The sequence below is a fragment of the Phascolarctos cinereus genome, unplaced genomic scaffold (assembly GCF_003287225.1).
Source record: "Phascolarctos cinereus isolate Bilbo 61053 unplaced genomic scaffold, phaCin_HiC Scaffold_2;HRSCAF=192, whole genome shotgun sequence".
Classification (NCBI taxonomy): Eukaryota; Metazoa; Chordata; class Mammalia; order Diprotodontia; family Phascolarctidae; genus Phascolarctos; species Phascolarctos cinereus.
Genome location: NW_027555625.1, coordinates 292,695,212 through 292,717,582, shown reverse-complemented (window position 1 = coordinate 292,717,582; position 22,371 = coordinate 292,695,212). Strand labels below are relative to the sequence as shown.

At 44.4% G+C, this 22,371-nt stretch overlaps 1 protein-coding gene and 1 pseudogene across 1 annotated transcript in view; one reads left to right on the top strand and one right to left on the bottom strand.

Annotated features, from left to right (window-relative positions):
* The window catches only part of PEPD (peptidase D), a 257,325-nt gene that overhangs the window by 213,058 nt on the left and 21,896 nt on the right, over positions 1-22,371 (top strand). The window contains exon 12 of the mRNA XM_020985026.2: positions 6,269-6,417. Coding sequence (XP_020840685.1) covers positions 6,269-6,417 — 149 coding nt within the window. The remainder of the gene's footprint in view (positions 1-6,268; positions 6,418-22,371) is intronic.
* LOC144456018 (U6 spliceosomal RNA) lies at positions 13,510-13,606 on the bottom strand (annotated as a pseudogene).

Sequence of the window (22,371 nt, the reverse complement as noted above, 5' to 3'; positions counted from 1 at the left end):
TTGCAGAGCATTTTATATGTGTTGCCTCATTTGTTCTCCACAACTGTGAGGTAGGTGCTGTTTTACACATGAGGAAACTTGAGGCTTAGAAAAGTTAGACCACTTAGTCATGGTTATAGAGCGAGGAAGTGTCAAAGACAGCTTTTGAACCCCGACCTCTCCTGATTGAACTCCTGTGCGCTTTCCCAACTACCCTGCTTTTAAAACCCAATGCCTAGAAAAATATCATGGAAAGTTACAGCTAGAAATCCTTGCCCCAGACCTAGAATGTGAATTACCCTAGTAGGGCCAGAGGACCCAGGGAAGTGAATGCAAAAGATTTGATTGAGGAACAGCAAAACCCAAGGGATAGTCAGAGCAGGCAGATTCTTCTTGCTTTGGGAGAGCAGAGTCCCAGAATGAGAGGTTCCAGAGGGACAGCTCAGCCAGGAAGGCCTCCAGGCCAGCGTTCTGAGCTCAGTTTGGTGTGAGTCCAACAGGCACTTTTAAGACAAAAAGGGGTTTTTTTTGTTTTGTTTTTTAAGTTACTTCTTTTTTTGCCAGGGGCTTGAAGAAGGCTCCCGGCGGGAGAGACAGTAACTGGGTTACACTTGGCAGCTTCTCCTGGCCTCATACTGCTCCAGGGCCTTGTGAACAAGGACAGCCAGGGTTGCTTCAGCTGGAGATACTAATCCCCATTCCCTCTGCCCTCTGCTTAATTGTTCCACGACTCAGAAGTCATTTTTACAGTCAGGCCCTCTGATGTGGTGGGAGCATTCGTAGCCTTGTGTACCAGCTTCTTACTCCGTGGCTTCTGTACTGGTTTGCCTGGGCTGTTCCTGGATGTTCTGAATCAACAAACCACAAAATATGTCTCTTTTGTTGACTTTGCAGAGCTCAAATGAAAACTGCATGCTTTCCTTGTGTGATCCTGGGCCATCTGTTCTGCGGGGCAGAGGCTCAGTGCTGAGGGAGCGCAGGGGGGAGCTCTCGGCACAGGGAGTGCTCCTTTTGTTCACGTGGCTCACCACAAGCTATCTTCCCTTGAGGAGACACCCACCCCCACATCCCCTACGCGCGCACACATACACACACACACACACACACACACACACACACACACACACACACACACACACACGCGCGCGCACGATCCTAGGAAGGGAATGTATGGTACACATATTATTCCCACTTTATATTTGAAACTCAAGCCCAGAGAGTTGACATGTCTTGCTTATGGTCACACAGCAGATTAATGACAGATCCCTGGACTCAAGTCCCAAGCTTCTGATTCCCTGTTTGATTGGCTCGCTAGACTTTCTCATAGACCCTCAGTTTCCCTATTGGTGATATAGCCATGACAAATCCCCCAGTGAGCCATTCATGGGCTCTGCAGGAAATGAATGAATGAAAAAGTATATTAAAAAGCACAACCTAGACCTGTAGTCTGAAGGATTGGATGAAACCCAAATAAGTTCAAAACATCAAATAAAGCAAGTTGCTTTTCGACTCATCAGGTTTGCAAACCTTCCCTGGAAGAAGAAGGACCTAGGTCTGGTGTGTCGTTTTATGTCAGCCCCAGTAAAGCCAGGTGTGTGGGCCGTGTGCCCTGACTAGGCTAAGCTCTGGCTCTGGCCCCAACCCCAACTCCACTCCCACTCTGTCCTGACAAGCTCTTCTTGCCTGTGGTAACAGCAGGGTGCACTCAGTAGGGATAGGAGTGGAGGCCCCTGGAAAGCTTCTAAAGGACCTAACCCAGAGTACTGAGCAGCATGTGAGCTCAAGTGATTACTAGAGGGATTCCATCATTTATTTAGCTCCATGTAATATTACCTGTAAGATTTTGAATTGTGAGCATGAAGGCAGATTAAAAAGGGAGGCTGAAACCATCAAATTAAAGAGAATTATCAGAACCCCAGAAACATGGTGTTCGTTTATTGTGACTCTTCCTGTGGCATTCTGTATCCATTTCTTCCCAAAAGTTATTGCTTGTATTACTTGTTTGACATTGACCCATGGACTGCCCAGCATTGTTTTCTTCTTAGGTGTGACTCTAGTCTTCCTAGCCAGGCTAGGAGCTAGCAGGAGTTGGGCTATGTCTTCTGTCACTGTCTCACTCACAATACCCACCACCATACTAAGCATACAGGATATGCATACATACACAATAAACATTGAGTGAAGGAGTAAATATATTTTTGCACATGGGTTTTTGGGTTTGTTTGCTTGTTTGTTTTTAGAAGATTAAAGTGAAGATTTTTGGGAAACAGACTTATACACTTAGCCTCTGTCTGAAGAGCTTTTTGTGGCCAGACTGGTTTTGCTGCTGTGGTTTGTATGAAAAGAGGGCCCCTAGTTCATGTCCCCTAGGTGAGCTATGGCAGAGAGGAGGACCATGCAAGTGGCCATAAAGGTAGAGCTGTGCAGATATTCCCCAGTGGCCTGGAGTTACCTAGTGCTTGTGATATCAGTGGAGCAGCTGGGAGGCTGTGTAAGAGAGGAAAGGGGCCTCCCCAAATCTAGGCAGGCAAGACGGTGACCGATAATAAGTGGCAGAGTTCTGAGGTTAGATCATGGAAAGCCCATATGGGTTAGGTGGTGCTTGGGGGTGTGCAGGCTGGAATGGGAAGCCTGGCCCAGCTCTGAAGTCACCAAAGCAGAGCAGGTCTCAGAATTACAGAGCACATGTGTGCCTTGGAGTGTACATGTGAGTGTACTTGTGTGTACAAACTACTTTCATCATTCCTCTTCCCAGTGCAAATTGTTTTTTTTCCGAACTATAGCAACTTGTGTTAATATTGAATAAAAGATGTAAATTTCTGTGAAGAGTCTGAGAATGTTCTTACTGAGGAAGAATGACTTATTTGTTAGTCAGTAACAGGCAATGGAGAAATTTTAGCCCATCAATTGGATATTTGTGTTTATGTGTGCTTTAATGGGCAGTATATTTCAGAAGACCTCTGAAATAACTAGAAGGGAATCCTTGGCATACTGGTTCAAGTGTGAGTCATTGTCCTAGCAGAGAATCCATTTTGCTTTCCGTTGCTTTATAATTTGACAATTAACTAATTAGAATGATATCATAAGATAATTAGAAAATTATGGTTTTTGCCCCCCAGTGAGAAGCACCATGTCATATAGCCCAAGGGCTGATTGGCTTAGACCCAGGAATCCAGTGACAGCTGTGCCCTGGAGCTCCACTTAGCCTTGGTGTTCTCTTAATTGTGGAAGGTCAATTAGCTTATTGCCCAGAAGTAAACAGGTCTGCTAGACCCACACACCTGGGACAGTGGCTATGATCACTCTGCTCATTCACAAAGGGCCCTATCTCCCTATAGGCAGGTGAACTTAGGGTGATCTCTCCCAGGCTTTCTATATAACAGTGGTTATCATACTTAGGGACATGTGCTGGGTATCCATAGTCATCTATTTTCCTCACTTCGACCTTGCATTCCCAGGCAGGAGCCCAGGCAAAAAGTGAAGATGGGAGTACGGTTCTTTGTGGCTGACAGTCAGCTCCTTTGCATCTTTGCAATCTTTGTAACCGCTGACAAGTTTGCCTTTGTTATCCTTGGGGGAGGGGAACTGGTGCCAGAGACATATTCCTATCTCACACACTGATGCCCCACTCTGGGTTTGGCCTCCAGATCTTTCTGTAGACATTTATATGAGTCTTGGTGATATCTCTGAAATGAGGGCTCTTAGGAGTCAAGGGTAGCCTGGGGTCACCAGAGACAGTCTGGGATTCTCAAGAGCTTATTGGCTCCACTCTGATATTGGCATGGGATGAGCCTCCCTCATGGATCTCAAGTCTTTTATCCATGATGAATCTGTGGCTAAGTTTGCACTGTATTCACTCCATTTTTTTTTCATTTCATCATAAGACCAAAGAAGCATAGATTTATAACTAGAAGGAACCTAAGAGTCTATCTGATACATCATACATAGTACAGGTGAGGAAATTGAGACCCAGGAAGACTCAATAGCTTGCCCAAAGCCAGACAGGTAGCCTTGAACCCAGGTGCTCTGACTCCAGAGGTAGTGTTCTTTCCACTGAAACATGCTGCCTCTATTTCACTGGAAGTTAGGTGCTTAACCATGGAAATTTGCTGCTTCTGTCATGATTGTGGATCAACAGTTACCTGTGACCATGATTAGCTTGCCAGCAACATAGTTATGACACTGGTAGTGGTCCCTTGAGAGTGGGCATGGTGGCCCCCACCTCTTAGTGACTTCTTTATCATTCCCCCCTAACCAGTAAGAGGGGATTTTTTAAGCACGCCATATGTGAGCTGGTGTGTGTTATGGTTATCTGTGTTAATGCTTTGTCCTATCCTCCTCTAAGTCCCGTAAGAACAGGAACTGTTCTCTATCCACTAACCGTGTGGATTCTTAATAAAAGTTTGCTGTATTTCATAAGGATTTGGTGTCCTTTAGACTCCTGCCTCCTTCTCCACTTCCTTTCTCTTAGCAATTTTTTCCCCCAATTCTGACAAATTTGCTGAAATGCTCCCCTCTATTACCCTGAATTGTGTAGGGTTCCAACTTCCCAAGGAGGGAGAGAATGAGGGATAGAGTTCACAGGATGTATGGAGTCAGGGGAAAGAGAGGTTTACCCAACCAGGGAGCCATCATCCTCTTTGTGGTATGGGGTTGCCACATTCCTGCTTCCTAACAGTCCCATAGTTGTCCCAGTCACTCCCAGCCCTGGGGGGAGGCTATACTGGATAGAGCAAAACTTGCCAAGATTCCACAGAGAAAACACATTCATATTTGAAATATTCCTTCCACCACAGTGTGCCCTGGGGATGGGAATATGGATGGAAATCCTCCCCTGCACCCAACTCCTGGCCCTCTCTTCACTTTGTCAGCCTGGTTACAGCATGAACCTGTACCTGTCCCCTGAAGGAAAGAGGGGCCGGTCCCCTGAGAGAGATCCCTGTTCTAGAAGACACCCTTCTCTCAATTTCCCAGCCTTACTCTCCAAACCACGTCCTTCCCTAGAATCAGGGTTACCGGTACCACAGTGAAGATCTGAACCTTGCCAGTTTGTTTGTCTCCCCAGACACCCTTACCCTGAAAGAAGTTGCCTTTGAGCCTCTAAGTGTTCCAGCTTGTGGGGAGTTTGTTAGGCTGAGGTGGGGGGCGGGGAGGGGGAATGAGGGGCTTGGCTTCCTTTCACTCAGCAAGTATTTCAAGGGGCATCTATTGTGCAAGACTCTATGCAGTATTCTATGGCTTTGCAGCAAATCACAGTCCTTGATTTTTAGACATGCTGGCTATGGAGAACTATGGTGGCTGCAAGTAGAAATTGCCTCTACAGCTTTGTGTTATAGATACAGAGGTGTCTAGGCACAGCTCTGTTCCCATTCCTCAGCTCTACTTAGATGATTGTGGGGTTCAAGATGGCAAATGCTCTGCTTGGCTTGCCCTTTCTCCCTCTCCTGGAGTGAGTAATACATGACCAGAGTGGCCTACAGGGCCGCCTGCCAGTCCAGGGGATGGATGTCTCCTCAGGGAGCCGTGCACAAAGGATTTGTTCAACATAAGGCTCTCTGGCCTGGGGCCTGGGAGGACTGGGGTCACACATGGCTTAGGGGGTTCCAGGCAGCAGCATAGGTCACTTGAACACAGTCCCCTCCATTTTCATAGCAGCAAAACTGAAGCCATAACTGGGTCAGTCTGACCCTGCCTGCTCCTATACCACTAGCCCTTGCTGTGTCGCATGCTGTCGAACAGTAGTGGAAGCCCATTTGGAGGATAGCAGGAATTGACATGGTGACAGCCAGCCGAGTGGACTGGCCGCGCCCGTCTAGGCCCAGGTGCTCTGCCTCTAGGTCCAGTGCTGTTTCTGCAGAAACATGCTGTCATCATTGCAGTTGAGGCTACATTCACAGCAATGGAGATTTGCTGTTGCTGCATATTTGTGGTCAGTGCTCAGTTATCTATAAGCATGATTAGCCTGCCCAGCCTCCATTATACCCAGTAGTGTGAATAGTTAAACACTACCTCGTTTTACTGATGGTGCTCCGCTGTGCATTCCCCTTCTGTACTGACAGCAGGTCAGCTGGAATTAGTGGGGTTGAATGTCTGCTCTTCCATCTCCCCCCACCCATTCTGTGATCAGAGAGTAAAAGACAAAGGGAGAACAGGAGGAATATGTCATGTCGAGACCCAAATCGGAGACTGAATTATTCAAGTGATGAACTCTTGGAGGTCAGGGGGAGTGGGGGTGAGATTTCTCTTAAAGCCTCCTGTATAATCTCTTGTTTCTCTTACCTTTTCTCAGTTTGTTTGACATGGGAGGTGAATATTACTGTTTCTCATCTGATATCACCTGCACCTTCCCTGCTAATGGGAAATTCACCCCTGACCAGAAGGCCATCTATGAAGCTGTGCTGAGATCCTGCCGGGCCGTCATGAATGCCATCAAACCAGGTAGAGGAGGAGCTTGAAGGGGATAGGAAATGTGCCAGGCTCTTTTGGAGAGGCTAAGGGTTTGGGGGTGGGGGGAGGGCAGAGAGAACCTGGCCCTGTAGCCCATGTCATTGCTTTGCCCCCTGACCTCCTGAAGGGGAAATAGAGGACGACTTATGGGATGTATCATAGCTGTCTTCAGGGATCAAAAGGCCTATCATGGAAGGGGTGGAGGAGGATTAGAGAGGTCTTGCTTGACCACAGAGGGCAAAACTAGGAGCCAGAGTTTGCAAAGAAGTAGATTTCTGTTTGACTTTAAAAAAAGTTCTGACAATTACAGTTGTCTCAAAGTGGAAGGGATTTAATAGGCTCTTCACCACTGAGATCTTCAAGCTGAAGCTGGATAATGACTGGTTGCAGCTAGAGTAGAAGGGAGGCCAAAGGCAGGTGCGGATTGGACAGATGCCCTCCAAGGTTCTCCCAGGATATTGTCAGGAGCCACAGAGAGGCCCACAGCCAGGAGGTACTTGTCTCTGGACTTGCTTTGATTCTGGAGAACTTTTAGCTTCTTATGTCTTTAGAGGAGCTTGTGGCTCTTTCTCTGTCCGACACTTGTCCAGAAGGGATGGCTTTTTGCACTCACGTTTGTGCGTTGGGGGTGGGGGACCAGCATGGGGTGGAGAAGGGAAGAAATAGATAGGGAGCCTTGGTTTCCCTGGAAAGTGCCAGAAACAGAGAAACAAGTACTAACTTAATTTACTGGCCTTTGATTTCCTTGTTGGCAACTGGTGAAAAGAGATGGTTACTGGCCTCCCTAGAGCCCCAATCAGCATTCCAATGAGAAACATGGCAGAAGGACTCTTTCTTTCCTTTGGTAATTGATTATATTCACAGAAACAAGTTGAGCTCAGAGCTGACTAAAGTCTTCTTTAGGTGCATGGCACAAGGCTTGAGGACAATGTGCCATGACATACATAGCTGTTTGGCCCCTGCCAGACAGTTTCTAGGGGATAAGCATCATTCCTGGACATAGAGGGCCAGGATTAGTGGCCCTTGTGCTGCTTGGAACTACACCCCAGGTCCTCCTGATAGTCTGTGTGCCAAACTTGGAAAAACCTGTCATTGACCACCTACCCCATCAGTCTGTTTGTTTGTGTCTTCTGCCTGAGCCCCATGGGCTTCTCCAGTGTGGGAGCCTCAGTCAAGCACTTTGGTAAGCACTTATTAAGCATCTACTGTGTGCTAGGCACTGTGCTGGGCTCTACGTATACAAGTACTAAGAATGAACCAATCCCTACTTGTAAAGAGCTTCCATTCTAAATGGGAAGGGGGAGCAGACAAATGCACACATAATTATGTACCGCATAAATATTAAATGGATAAACACAAATATGTGCCAGCTAATTAAACATAAGGTACTTTAGGAGTGAGGCATTAAGAGGTACGGGGAGCTGGGGGAGGGCTCAGGAGAGGCTTCATGCAAAAGATCGTGCCTCAGCTACAGCTTAAAGGAAGAGAGGGACTCTGAGATTGGAGGTAAGGAGAGAGTGCGTTCCAGGCATGGGGTGGCCGGTGTAAGAACACAGAAACCAGAGGTGGAGTGAGGAACAGAGAGAAAGCTGATTTGACTAGATCCCAAAGTACAGAAGAGGGAAAAATATTCTTTGAGACCTGAAAGGTAGATTGGGACCAAGGTGTGTAGGGCTTTAAAAGCGAAATAGAGGAGTTGATACTGTATCCTAAAAGCAATGGGAAGACACTGGATCTGGTTGTCTTGGGGAGGGATTTGGTTAGTTCTGCACATTTAAGGAGTATTATATTAGCAACAGTGTGGAGGGTGGACTGGAGTGGATTGAAATGTGAGGAAGGGCAACAAATCAGGAGCTGTGACCATCATTTAGGCTAAGCAGGAGGTGACAAGGGACTCAACCAAGGTGGTATTGCATATGCGGGAGAAGAAGGGATTGGAGATGAGAGATGTTGTTCCCCAAATTTCAATTCTAAGCCCTTCTCTCTCTCTTCTTCCTTCTGCATCCTCTTTCTTGACAACCTCATCAGCTCCCATGGATTTACTCTGTGCAGATGACTACCAGGTCTAGCCCTAACCTCTTCCCTGAGTTTGTTACACATTGGACATTCCAAACTAGATATCCCTGAGACATCTCAAATTTAACACATCCAAAATGGAAATCATTCTTTCCTTTAAACCCTTCCCTCTTCCAAACTTCCCTATTTCTGTCAAAGCCACTTCTGAATGGTAAAAGGATGAAGAAAAGGATTTCCAGTCTTTTAGGTTATACTTTCTCACCCCACATACTCAATCATTTGCTAAATCTTGACAAATTACTCCTACCTTCTACCTACTTTTCCTATTTCTATGATATAAGCTCATAGTCTATGAGCCAGCAAACAAAAATGAGGAGTGATCAGAGAAGGAGAGAGTAGTATCACAGAAACGTAGGAGAGTAATCAAGAGGAAAGAGTTGTTAACAGGATCAAATAAGGCAGGTAGGTCAAAAAAGATGAGGACTGAATAAAAATAATCAGGCTTCATAGTTAAGAGATCATTGCTGACTTCAGACAGAGCAGTTTCAGTTGAGGGACAAGGTTGGAAGCCAGATTATAAAGGGTTAAGGAGTAAATGAGAGGAGAGAAAGCAGAGGCATCAAATATAGAAGATGTTTTCAAGGAGTTCAACTGAAAAAGGGAGGTGAGATATAGTATGATGGCATGAGGAAATGGTAGGGTCGACTGAAATTTTTTTAAGAAGCAGGAAGACTTGGGTTTATTTGTTTGTGGTTCATTCTTTGTTCTTGAAGAAGACCAATGACATCATGAGGGTGATATCTTGACTTGCACACAAATTAGATTTGAGTGAGGTAGAGCTGAGCAAAGTCGTCAGCCTCCCCCTCTCCTCCAGTACCATAGACAGGCAGTAAAGAAGGAACTAACAGAAAAGTCAGATGTTCCAGAGTGAGGGGAGAATGATTGGTGCTGAAACCTGCTGGAGAAGACTGGAGGGGATGAGGTCCAGGACACATATAGAATCACTGACTTTGGTAAGGAAAAAAGTCATTGTCAGAGACTGGGAGAAAGGAGGAGAGTGGAACATATAAGTCAAGAGATTATAAGATGAAAAGAATGGAAGAAGGAAGATCTCAGAAATCAAAGATCAGCAAATGGCATGGGGAAGGGAAGGCTCAAGATCAAGAAGAGGTAACAGTGGATGAAGGGCATCTGCTCTAAGAGATCCAGGCTAACCTCAAAAGGGACCAAGAAGCTGTGTGCCCCCCCCCCAGTAGATTTCTGTCTGTAGATTTGGCCTGTTAGCTCAGACTAGGCCCTGGTTTCAGCAGTGGGGAAAGTTCTTGGGACTACTGAGGGAGTGATGGGACAGACACGGAAGTCTCACATCTATACCCCACACTTGGTGGTTTATATTCTGGCTCTCTGTCCAGAGAAATGATGGCTTTATTAATCACTTTTTATGTTTAATGCACTGACAAAAAAAGACAAAAAAGTCTCTATCTTTGAGCTCAAGGAACTTGAATTTTACTTGAAGGAAAAATCAACAAGGCTTTGGTAGTTTTCCTACTCCCACCTCTACTCCTCCTTACCTGTAAGTTTAAAAAAAAAAATTAGGGCATAGTTTACCAGTCCAGAGTGAAATCATTGCCATCTGGAGTAGCCTATCTGCTGTTAAGCTGAAAGTTATGTAAGAATGCATTGTCTGAAAGTAGCAAAGATGGAAAAGAAAATCAGAAACAGATTTAATACTTGGGACATGGGCTTTTGTTTGTTTGTTTTCATGCAGCACCCAGTGAAGTCAGCAACAGGAAGTACCATTTTGCCAGCCAACATCTGTATTTTTCCCTTTGAATCCTTATTTATCTTATGGCTACCTCTTTAAATAGCAGCTGTGGCCCCCACAGTCTACTTTAGAGTGGGCCTTCTTAAGATTCTCACCTGCCTTCTGTCTTCAGTTTGGAAAAGAGGTGAACTGAACTGAGCTGAGCACACCTCTGTCCAGGAATTAGTGATTATAATGCCTTATCATAAAGCACTTTATTGTATTCAGAATGCTCCTGTAACCATTCGGTCCTTTGGCAACCCTGAGGGGTAAATGGGAAAGGTACTTTAAGCCCCGTTTCATGAATAAGAAAACTGAGCCCAGCCCTGAGAAGTTAGCTGAAATACCTAGTCTCACATCTCGTGACAAAACCAAGAGTAGCAGCCAGACCTGTCCCCACTTAGGATCCCACCACAGTTTTCTTTCCACTGCACCACATATCTCACTACCAGGTGGGACTCAGGCAAAGAGACAAGAATAGCAGGAGAGGTAACAAGGAAAGGTGCCTGGTATCCTCTCTTTTTTCGTGGCTGAGTTGGATGACACTTGGCCCCAGTGAGTCACCATCGGTTTAGCCTTTAGGAATATATCCACATCTGGGCTGGCTGGCATGTTCCTGCCAATGAGGCTTTACTGCATCTTCATCCATCCCTGTCCCAGTGCCAATGCCTTTCAGCCTGACCTCTGGCCCACAGGATTCCCACTGAGGCTCTACAGCCAAGCTGGGCCAGGGCATAGCACTGAAAGAATGTTGGCCAGCCCTGGAGACAGGGAGGATCACTAAAGCCCCATGGGATTATTTGTTTTATGGGAGGCAGACAGCAGGCCAGAAATCCCAGTGCTCTGAGCCTCGTCCAAGTATGTTTGTGCTGAAATGCCCCTTTTCTTGCCCACCTGTGAGGACAGCCAGCATTTCTTTTTTCCAAATTAGGAGTGAAGTAGTGTATTGAGTTTAATCCCTGTTATCTCAATGAAAAGACAGTGGGTGAGTTGGGGAGGGGAGGGTGTCACTGGAAAGGGCCAGAGTCGGACTCTCTGGACAACCAGCCAAGATAGTCACAGATGTCATCCAACAGGTGGCCTGGAGATCCTTTCTCCTGCCCCTCTGCCCTGAAAATTTGGATGAAGCCAGGAATAGACCCAGTTATCTGTCTGATTGGCACATGGACCTCCTTGAAGACAGATGTTCAATCACAGCTTTTTAAAAAGTTCCTTAAGAAGCAAGACCCAAAAGAGCTGAGAATTTGGAGATTCTGAAACTAGGAGCTCCCCACATCACATAGGAGTACTGTAGAAGTCCAAGAACTAGATGTGGCAAAGACCAGATAGAACCTGGCCCTTTCTCAGCTGTAATGTATGGAGGGGCTTCATCTCTACTCTCACCCCCTCCCCACCTCCAATCCCATCGAGGGCCCTAGAATTTAACCCATTCCAGAAGGAACAGAGCTGAAATCTGGTCCCTTTCTCTGGTTCCCTTCAACATGTTCAACAAGCCTAATTTACCTTTACATTTCTCTAATTAATAAATTACATTCTCCAATGTGGGAAAGCATATAGGTACATAACAAAACAGTGAACTCATTATTATCTCTCCCTCTTCCTAACTTCCTCTTTACTCTCAGGGTACCATGGTCCTCCCATTCAGCCAGGCTCACAATACAGATGTCATCCTTCACTCCTCACTCTCACCCCTCCTGTCCATTCTGTTGCCAGCTCTACCTTTGAAACCTGTCTTGTGCTTGTCCCTTTCTCTCCTCTAACACTACAGCCACCCTGTTGCAGACACTCGTTACCTCATTACTAGACTTTTACAGTAGCCTTCTGGTTGGTCCACAACTTATTCAGCTATTCCCCAATTCATGAGCATCCCCTCAATTTCCAATTCTTTGCCACTACAAAAAAAGCTGCTATAAATATGTTTATATATATGAGTTCTTTCTTTCTTTGATCTCTTAGGGATATTGACCTAATAGTAGTATCACTTGTCAAGGGGTATGCACGATTTAATAGCTTTTGGGACATAGTTCCAAATTGCTTTCCAGAATGTTAGTTCACAGCTCTGCCAACAATGCATTAGTGTACCTGTTTTCCTACAACCCCTCCAGCACTTGTCATTTTCCATTTTTGTCATTTTCACTAATCTGATGGGTATGAAGGTGGTACCTCAGAGTTGTTTTAATTTCTATTTCTCTAATTATTAGTGATTGTGGAGCATTTTTTAAAATATGGCTATTGATAGCTTGGATTTCTTCCTCTAAAAATTATCTATTCATATGCTTTGACCATTTATCAATTAGGGAACAGCTCTTTTTCTTGTTAATTTTATTCAGTTCCCTCTGTATCTTAGAAATGAGACCTTTATCTAAGAAATTTGCTGCAAAGATTTTTTTTCTCGGTTTACTGCTTCTGATTTTAACTGTGCTGGTTTTGTTTGTGCAAATACTTTTAAACTTTATCTAATCAAAATTATTTATTTTACCCCCATTGAATCTCTGTTATCTCTAGCTTGATCATGAACTCTTGTCCTGTCCATAGATCTGAGAGGTAATTTCTTCCATGCTTTACTAATTTGTTTATGATGTCACCCTTCATGTGTAAATCATATGCCCATTTTGAGTTTATCGTGGTATATGATGTGAGATGTTAGTCTGTACCTAGTTTCTACCAGACTACTTTACAGTTTTCACAAGTTTTTGTTCAATAGGGAGTTCTTGCCCCAGTAGCTGGGATACTTGGGTTTATTGAACATCAGGTTATTATGTTCATTTCCTTCTATATAATGTTCACCTAATCTGCTCCATTGATAAATCTGTTCATTACCCAGTACCAAATTATTTAATGATTACAGTCTTTGTAGTATAGTTTGAGATCTGGTGCTGCTAGGCCCTTTTCCTTCGCATTTTTTTTTCATTAATTACCTTGATATTCTTGACCTTTTGATCCTCCAGAATAATTTAATTGTTTTCTTCTAGCTCTGTAATTCTTTGGATGTTTAATGGGTATGACACTGAATAAGTAAATTAATATATGCAGTATTGTTATTTTTATTATGTTGGCTCTGCCTACCCATGAGTAATTAATATTTCTCCAGATGTTTAGATCTGCCTTGTATGGTTGTTATCCTTTGTATTCAAAGAAGACTACAATGACACCACTATGTCAGGATCGATATATGGTGTGTTTGACTGTGGTCTAGCAGACCAATACAAGCTCTTATTTTATGATTATATTCACATAGTTTCTGTGTGTGTCTTGGCAGGTAGAAAAATATGGAATGCTTCATGAATTTATGTGTCACCTTTGCTCAGAGTTCATGCTAATCTCCTCTGTATTATTCCAGGCTTATCTATGCATATATGCTGCCAAAGTGAGCAGCAAGAGGACATTTTGGAGAAGAGAGACTTACTGGGGACGTGTAGATAAAGAGAGAGAGTTCCTGGTGGTCTCCTTATTTACTTCACTATCAGTTATGGTTTTATGCTAAATTAGCTTGGTCTCTCAGAGTTTATTTTCCATTTCTTCATTTTGAAGGTCTTAATTAAGCTGATCCATTTGATGAGGCTAACCCCTCACACAGCATAAGGTCACCCTGGTTCTGGGCACACTTTAGAAACTCCTTCATCTTGCAGATCAGCAAAGGCCGAACTGCTGTTTGCACCCTGGCTGGTACCCAAGTTCTGTTTTTGCTGTGTTTTAGGTACTAGGGGGATGTCTGCTCCTGATGTGCTGTAGGCTTTGGGCAAGTTCAGTCATCCCATTCTGGCTCAGCTTGCCTATCTATGTACCTCACCTATTGTGAAGCAAAAGCACAAGACACTGGGTCTGCTTTGGAGGATGCTTGGGGAAGTGGGGTGAGGGGTTGGGTGCCATCAGTCATCTTTCTTGCAAATGCTCTTCACAGGCATCCTTCCCCTTGCCCTATCCTCACCTTCTGGCTGGTCTGCCCAAGCCAGGGTCACCAGATGGCATTTCTGCCTAGTTACTGCTCCTCAGAGAAGGCTTAGTTTAGTTCTTAATTCTAAATCCTCTTGATCAGCTTGGTCCCTGGTTGAGCCACATTGTAAAACTCAGGTAGAGAAAAAAAAACATCATTGGTCAACAGAGCTCTCTTCAGATGCTCTGAGCAGAGCCCGCTTAACCATCTAATAGCCTCATGTCATTTCACAGGGAAGGGTCAGCTTCCTGCTTCAGAAGCCAGTTAACTAATTTGTGGACTCTCTTAGCCCAGTATTCCTCTTCCTTGGATGGGCATCCCCTCCCCTCCCACCCCTCCCCGCCCCTCGCCTCAGAGCATCAGGGCATTGAAGAAGAGCTGAAACCCAAATTCATTCATTTCATTCCTGTTGAATAATTCTGGCGAAAAGTTAGTTAGGAGAAAGTTGGTGCTGTTACCTCTTGTAGGCTTCATGGATTATCTGTGGATTTCAGTTAACTAGGTCCATAGTGAATGCAGAACTGGCTGTACCAGTAACCCAGTAGAGTGGTCAAGAAGTGTTCTTTTCTACCTGCGTGGAAAGTTGTAATGCCCTAACCCCCCTCAAAAGACAATCCTCAGTCTTAGTGTCATAAACTTCTGGGTCTTTTTCCATCTTGGGCATTTGTAGGACAAGAAAAGGGAGAGGTTGTGAGCTAACACAGTTGTTTATAGGATAGTTAAAAGTATTTCACTAAAAGCCATACAAACACTGTTGTTAAGCTGATCTATCAGCCTTTCTGTAGCATGGGACTAAGAGAAGAACTCTTTTCTCATGTGGCTAATTTTTTTTATTGCTTAGGTTGGCCATGATCTAGTCCATTAGCAGGCAATGAGTCCAGAATTTTCGGAAGACCCAAAGCTACATACTAGCAAAACATGAAATTTTTTTGTGTGCTTCGTGCCTGAGCCAAGATACACACAGTTCTACATTTTGTACATCTAGCCCCTTCTACCTTCCAAGAAAAAAATAAATTATTGAATAAATAAATAAATCATTGAAATAACACCAAATTCTCCAGGGGTGGCAAAAAAAAAATTCTGCTAATACACAATCCAAACTTCTGCTCCTGAAGTTTGAGAAATGAATATGGTAGAATGATAGCCCAGCAAAACTGAAAAGGTTGAGACACTGACCACAGATGGTCCTGCTTGGCTGAGGGTACATTCCTCACTGTTGTGTAAGAGGCAGAGTTGGAATGGCCGGGCACTGAGAATAAGGAGTGATAGAAGATGTAGGTCTTCCTGTGGGCTGGGAAATTAATGAACTGAGGCACCACTACCCCATCTCCAGTCAGGGTTGCCGTAGACTATTACTAATTGTTGTGTGTTTTAGCCCAGGTTTGAGGTGCCTGCTGGTATCTCTCGATATCCAGGGGTACCCTAAGATCTTCCAGATGCACAAATGGCTTTAAACTCACTTTCCTTAGTTATCTATCATCCTCAAGGAGCAAGCAACCCCAACAGGCCTTGTGCCTTACAAAGGGTGCCTAGATGCCGTACTGAACGTACACAGAGCAGGGCTGCTGGGGGCCTTGTCTGCTGATCAGGACCCCTAACCAGAGGACTGGCCCTACATAACTGCCCCAGAACAGCTTCTCCCACTATCACCAAAGCGCACCCCATTGTGTTAGCGGAGTTGGTGGCATTATCTCCAGAAAGTCCCTATCACTTGAGCTGGGAAAAGGGAGGAAAGGTAGAGGCGATCCTTTGACTTTTTCATTATCACAGTAGCATGGATTCATTGAACACTGTTCCCTTCTACCTAAGATGCCTCCTTCCTCTTAGCAGTTTCCAGACCTCTCTGCCTATCAAAACCATTCCCATTCTTCAATCAGTCATTCAGTAAACATTTATTAGCATTTGTTTCATGTCAGGCATCATGCTGGGCACTAGAGAAATAAACATTAAACACTCCTTGCCCTCAAAGAGCTTACATTTTATTGGGTTGATGAGAGAAAAAGAGAGAGAGAAAGAAAGGGGTATACGTGTGTAAATATGCATATATATGGGTATATATATATATGTATGTATGTATGTATGTATGTACAAAAATAATTTTTGGAAGAAAAGGCACTAACAGCTGGATGATCAGGACAGCCTTCAATAATTCAATCAATAAGTATTTTTTAGGTATTCACCATGAAAAGATCAGTAACAATCCCTGCCGTCAAGGACCTTATGATTCCGTAGGGAAGACGACATGTACCTAAATAGGCACCATAGAAGGTGTGTACAGAGTTCGCCTTAGAGGAGAGGGAAGGTGCTTGCAGTTCAGGGAGGCTGAGAAAGGCCTCTTGCAGAAGGTGGGAGTGGAGCTTAGTCTTGTAGGAAACTGAGGATTCTGAAGAGTCAGGGAAGAAGAGCATCCCAGGCATTGAGGCCTTGAAGATGGGAGACAGAGTGTTGCACGTGGGGGGAATAACAAATAGGTCAGTATGACTTTTCTCCAGATTGAGAACTGGTGGACTCAGAGTGCAGATTGAAGCATATTTTTTCCTTTATTTTTCTTGCTTTTTTTTTTTTGGCCAATGCAGAAATGTGTTTTGCATGACTATATGTGTATATTGGGTATCATATTTCTCACCTCAGTGGGTGGAGTAAGGGATAGAATGTGGAACTAAAAATAAAACTTAAAGAAAAAAAAGCAAATAGGCCAATATGAATGAACTATAGCATATGTGAAAGAGAGTGATGGATAAGAAAATAGGAAAGGTAGGAAGAGGCCAGGTTATGAAGAGCTTTAAGTGCCAGATGGAGGCATATTACTTGATCATAGAGATAATAGGAAGCCACTAGAGTTTATTGAGTGAGGGACAAGGAAAGATGACATAATCAGATGTGTGTATGAAGAAAATATCTTTGATACCTGTATAAAGGATGGATGAGAGTAGAGACAGATTTGAGGCAGAGAGACCAATTACAATGTTGCAGTGGTCCAGGCAAAAGGGATTGAGTTCCTGAATTAGAATGGTGTCTGTGTAAGCAGTGTGATGATTACAAAGGTTCTAAAGACATAGTTTCTGGGTAATTTAATCATTTTATTAATAAGGCCAGCAGGTTATTAATAAAAGGATGGTCATTTGGCTGTCTCTCTTAGACCAAAGACCCTTAATGGCGGTGGGATCACAGTTTATAATGCCCTTTGAAGAGTAGGTGTTCCTGAGGGGTGGCAGTCAACTCGGATGCGTTAACACAATGGGAGGTGTGAGCTATATTAAAATGAAGGTCTTGGGGTATGCGACTTAGGTCACTCAAATCTTGGTCAAAGAGACATCAATTTCCATAAATCACCTTCTCGATAATAGGGAGAATCAACCTTTCTCCAGACCTGTCTGAGCAAGCATAATGAGCAGGAATACACTCATTAGCCCAAACTTAGAATTTCTTTTACGTCTGATTAGATCTTGGCCTGGGTAAATCTCTAAGAGAGATTTACCACAGTGGTTGATTTCTGAATGAGGAAATAGAAAAGGAGAAAAAACCTTGGTCCTGATTCAATAATTAGTTATTAAATATGAGAGAAGTAATTTCTCACAGTAGAAAGAAGAAGATGAATGGCAGCAACGTGGTGGAGATACAAACAGCAAGGTTGGACAACTGTTTGGATGTGTGGAGTAAGGGACCATGAAGAGTAACAAATAATACTACTGTTGTGACTCTCAGTGGTGAGAATAAAGATAGTGCTTATGATAGAGATAACAGAGTTCAGACAAGGGGTGGGTGCATTTGGAGAGAAAGATAATGGCTTCCATTTTAGACATTTCAGTTTGGAGTGTTTGTGGGCTATCCAACTGAAATGTCCAAAAGGCAGTTAGTATCGTGAGACAGGAGCTCAGAAGAGAAATTAGGGCTGGATATATAGATTTCGGAGCCAGCTGATGAGGTCACTGAGAGAGTAGAAAGAGGGGGAGAGAAAAAAAAAAAAGAGGTCCTGGACAGAGCCTTGGGAGACACCCACAGTTAGAGAGCATGATATGGATGGTGGATCGAGCAAAGGAAGCTGAGAAGGGAGCTTCAAGGCCCAAGTTAAGAATCATTTCCTCTGTTAGTCAGTAAATGTTTATTAAGTGCCTACTGTGTGCCAGATAACTGTACTATCGGGCTGGGGCTACAAACAGAGGCAAAAGGAGTTCCCAGTCTAGTTCCCTTCCCAAATTACTTTATATTTACTCCCCTAGTGCCTCATTGATGCTTAATAATAATAATATGTGTTTATCATACTGTTTATTAGTCCCTTTTCAGAGAGATTGATTCATAGACCTGTGCCCTAAAAAGGTGATTTTATCAGCTATATGGAGAAAGGAGTGAAGAGAGGAGACACTGAAGGCATTCTCATGAGTAGAACCAGTGAATGAAGTGGTGGTCTGAGGAGGAAAAGGGAAATGTGGTGGAGCAGTCAGTAGGACTCAGCAGTTAGCTGGAGATGGGAAGTCAGGGCTGGGGAAGAGTCAGGGATGCCACTGAAATTATGAACTAGGATGACTTGAGAGTTTTGTGCTGCCTTGTACTCCAGAGAGGCTGATCCTAAGGGGTCGAGATGTAGAACTGGTAAGTCTTAGTGGAGGTCAAGGGAAGGATGATGGTGTCCAGCTGGGGTCAGCATGAGGGTCACAAGGTCCTAGTGCAAGATAACAGTAAAGGGACTGGAAGTCACCGAAGACAACATGCTTTTGCTAAGGGCTCACTCTGTCCAGAGTTTTTTTTTTTAAAAGAAATATTTTTATTATTATGGATGGTATTTACATATTTCCATTTTTACAATTCTTTTCCCACCACCAAACCAACCACAGAATGTCCACAAGAGCAGAATTCATCACGTATCAGTTTCACTCAAACACCACAAACTCACAGTCACATTCTTTCCCTTCCTGCTGTGCCTGCCTCCTCTTTCGCACGCTCTGTTTCCCTTTGCTCGTGATGTTGCCCACACACTCTCTGCACGCTTACCTGCCCTGTTGGCGCTGCCACCTGAAGGCTCTGTCTTTGCTCAAAGGGATGATTTTTTTTTTCTCTGTTTCTACTAAGGCCACAAAGAACCCACCTTGTGAACTTGCCCATTCATTCTTCCCCATTGTCTTCTACAGATTACCCTTAAAGGCTTCTTCATGGGATGTTGGACACCATGCTGTGCTGCTGCTCTCTCTCCTCTTCCCACATCTTCCCTTGGCTAGAAGCTATCACTTCCACTATCACAATTTTAGGGTACCTGTTGCCAGCCACAGATGTGTGTGGTGTGTGTGTGTGTGTGTGTGTGTGTGTGTGTGTGTGTGTAATGCATAGATATATATATATATATACATGTCTTTTAATGTATTTATATGTGTGTATATATACACATACATATATATGTGCATATGTTCTTCTATTATCTACAGCTTTTGAACAATATTTCTCATCTACCTGTTCTTATTATGATCATAGACCTACTTTAATTCTGTTTCCAGCATCCCTGGGAGCTGGCTTTTAGGATCTCAGGCTTTGGAAGATCAAGAAAAGCTGAAGTCAAAAAACAGATGCCCATTTCCTATTCATTTGTGGTTTTTGTAGCAAATGGCCCTTGGAAAGTATATTTTATTTGAGCATTTAATCAGTACTGTCACAGCCACACACAGAGTCTTGACACTGTACCCAAGATGCCCTCCTAACTCCAGCCTCACCCTGCATCACTCCATCAGCTGTCTCACAAAGGGTCCTGGGTGAGAGTGGGGCTAGATCACTTGCTGGAGACAGCTCAGGCTTCCAGGCAATTAGAATGTAAGGTGTGGGGAAGTTGGTCCTGAAGCCTAGCCAGCATTAGCGTTTGATAACGGAGACAAGTGAGTGGCTGGACTGGCCCTGCTGCTGATTCATCAGTATGATGTGGGGAGTGTTTGTAACTGGGTATAGGATTTGAGACTAAAGATCTATTTCTATAGTCTTTATTTGTTTCAATTGCAAGTGTTCATTGCAGAGAATCTGGAGGACCTGCCAAAGATTTTCCCCTATTCCTTACCCCCTAAGGTCACTGTTAAGTGACAGTCATTTTTTTTTTTTAATTTAACTAATTATTTTTTTTTTTGCTAGGCAGTGGGCTTAAGTGACTTGCCCAGGGTGACACAGCTAGTAAGTGTTATGTGTCTGAGGCCAGATTTGAACTCAAGTCCTCCTGACTCCAGGGCTGGTGCTCTATCCACTGTACCACCTAGCTGCCCTAGTGACAGTAATTTTTGAAGATCTGGGTAAAGGAACCAGCTGATGTTTGAGAATCATCTTTGATGCAGTTGTGGAATTTAAAGCACACACACATTTTTAATGCATGTGGGTTTGTGCTTTTAAAGTTATACTTGTCTGATTCCCTGAGGTGCCATGACCTATCTGGAACTAGTTACAGTGGCAGCAAGTGGGTGTAATTTTTTTTCCTCTTCTAAGCTGAAAAGTCACATCCTCAAAATGTCAAAACATGTGTTGGGGGATGAGCTCAGTGGCTTTCCGGGTGGGGTCTGTCCCTTGCCACAACACAGTGCTAAGGAACAGGATATAGGCTTGAGCATCACTACCATTTTCTTACTCCTTTGTCCTGAGGGGCTGGACCTGAGCCCTGAGGAAGGGGGCAGGGAGAGTGTCTCTTCCTCGACTTATAAATAGCTCATCCTTGCCCTGTTGGGCACTGAGGTTCCCAAAACACTTAGAACTCATTGAGGCTACCTCCAGCTTTGGCTGCACCATTCTCATGTACACAGCCCATCCACTGCTCTCTGCCTGCCAGCTGATTTCCTGTCCTTCTCCCCTTCCCATCTTCAAGCTTTAGTGAGTGAGTGCTTTAGAATCCCACCTGTGAAAATCCCTCGCAACCTTCCCACCAAGTGGGACAGGACAACAATTTCATAATAGCTTGCCGAATTTTTCACCCCACTCCTCCTGCGGAATTTGGGGGATCCACACACACCACCCTCTTCCCAAAAAGCCTCTTGTTCTGAGCTCAGATGAAATGACCTCTTTGTCTTGAAAAGCGTTCCTGAGGAATAGCCACATTAAGTCAGACTGGCAACCGTTCAGCAGCCCCCCTTTCTGCCTCTTTCTGTCTCCCTTGCTCTGTCTCCCCCTCTCCCTCCCATGGTTCAACAATTTAACAAGCTCTCTCTATCCCCACTGAAACTGTGGTTGCTGTCAGCCTTGAACCGGCCAGCCGGGAATGGTGTTGGATTGATGCTGATGTTTGTTTCCATAAAGTCTCCGAAACAGGAAGCCATTCCAGATGGGCCCCAGAGTTGCTGTGAGGGATTGGTTTCTACCAACCCAGCCTGTGTGGGTTGTGTAAAGGGGCCTTGGAGAGGAGCAGGCAGGCCAGGGACAACAAAAACATATCCATTGTCTTTACTTCCCTAGCTAGAGACTGAAAAGCCTGTTCCCCCCCTCCTTCGTTGTTCTAACAAAGCTAGGCTTGGCGAAAGTTACCGAGCTAGGGTCTGTCTGAGCTGTTGATGCTGAGCAGTCAGGCTTTGACAGGAGGTGTGGGAAGAGAAACTTCTTGAAGTGAGGTCACCTTCTCCATCCCCCTGCTCCAGGCCTGGCAAGCTTACCCCCTAACACATCTCAATGTCGATGAGGATCTGACATGTGAGACATTAGCCCTTGTTGAAATCCACCTCTTCAAGCATTCAGGTTCACTGCAGACTTATTATTGTGTCCAGCCCAGTACTCCTACCAATTCTGGGTTGGACTGACAGCAGAGTTTTGTCCATTGAAAGGAAAAGAATGGAATTGGGAGAAAGCCCTTGTTCTTTGTAAAATAAACATTGTGAAATGATGCCCAGATCGGCATCTCCGGCTGCCATTCTTGGCAAGATAAGGACGTTGAAAAGTACTTTGTGGGCCCCCTGTTTCCATACCTGTCCCCATTCCCTACCTTCCATCCACTGCCCCAGGCTTCGTTCTTCATGGGAAGCTCATGGGTGATGATTCAGTACAGGATAGTGCTCAGGCATTGTTGAGAATCAGGTAGATTTTCGGATCTCACAGCCAAGGCTCAAAGAGTGTTCTCTTGTGAATTTATATGAGGAGAGAAAACTAGTGACATTTCCCTGTGCTCTAAATTGAGCACATTTGGGGAAATGGGGCTAAACATGAAGACCTTGCAAATGGGGTTGATTCAACTCTTCTCTATGTGTGT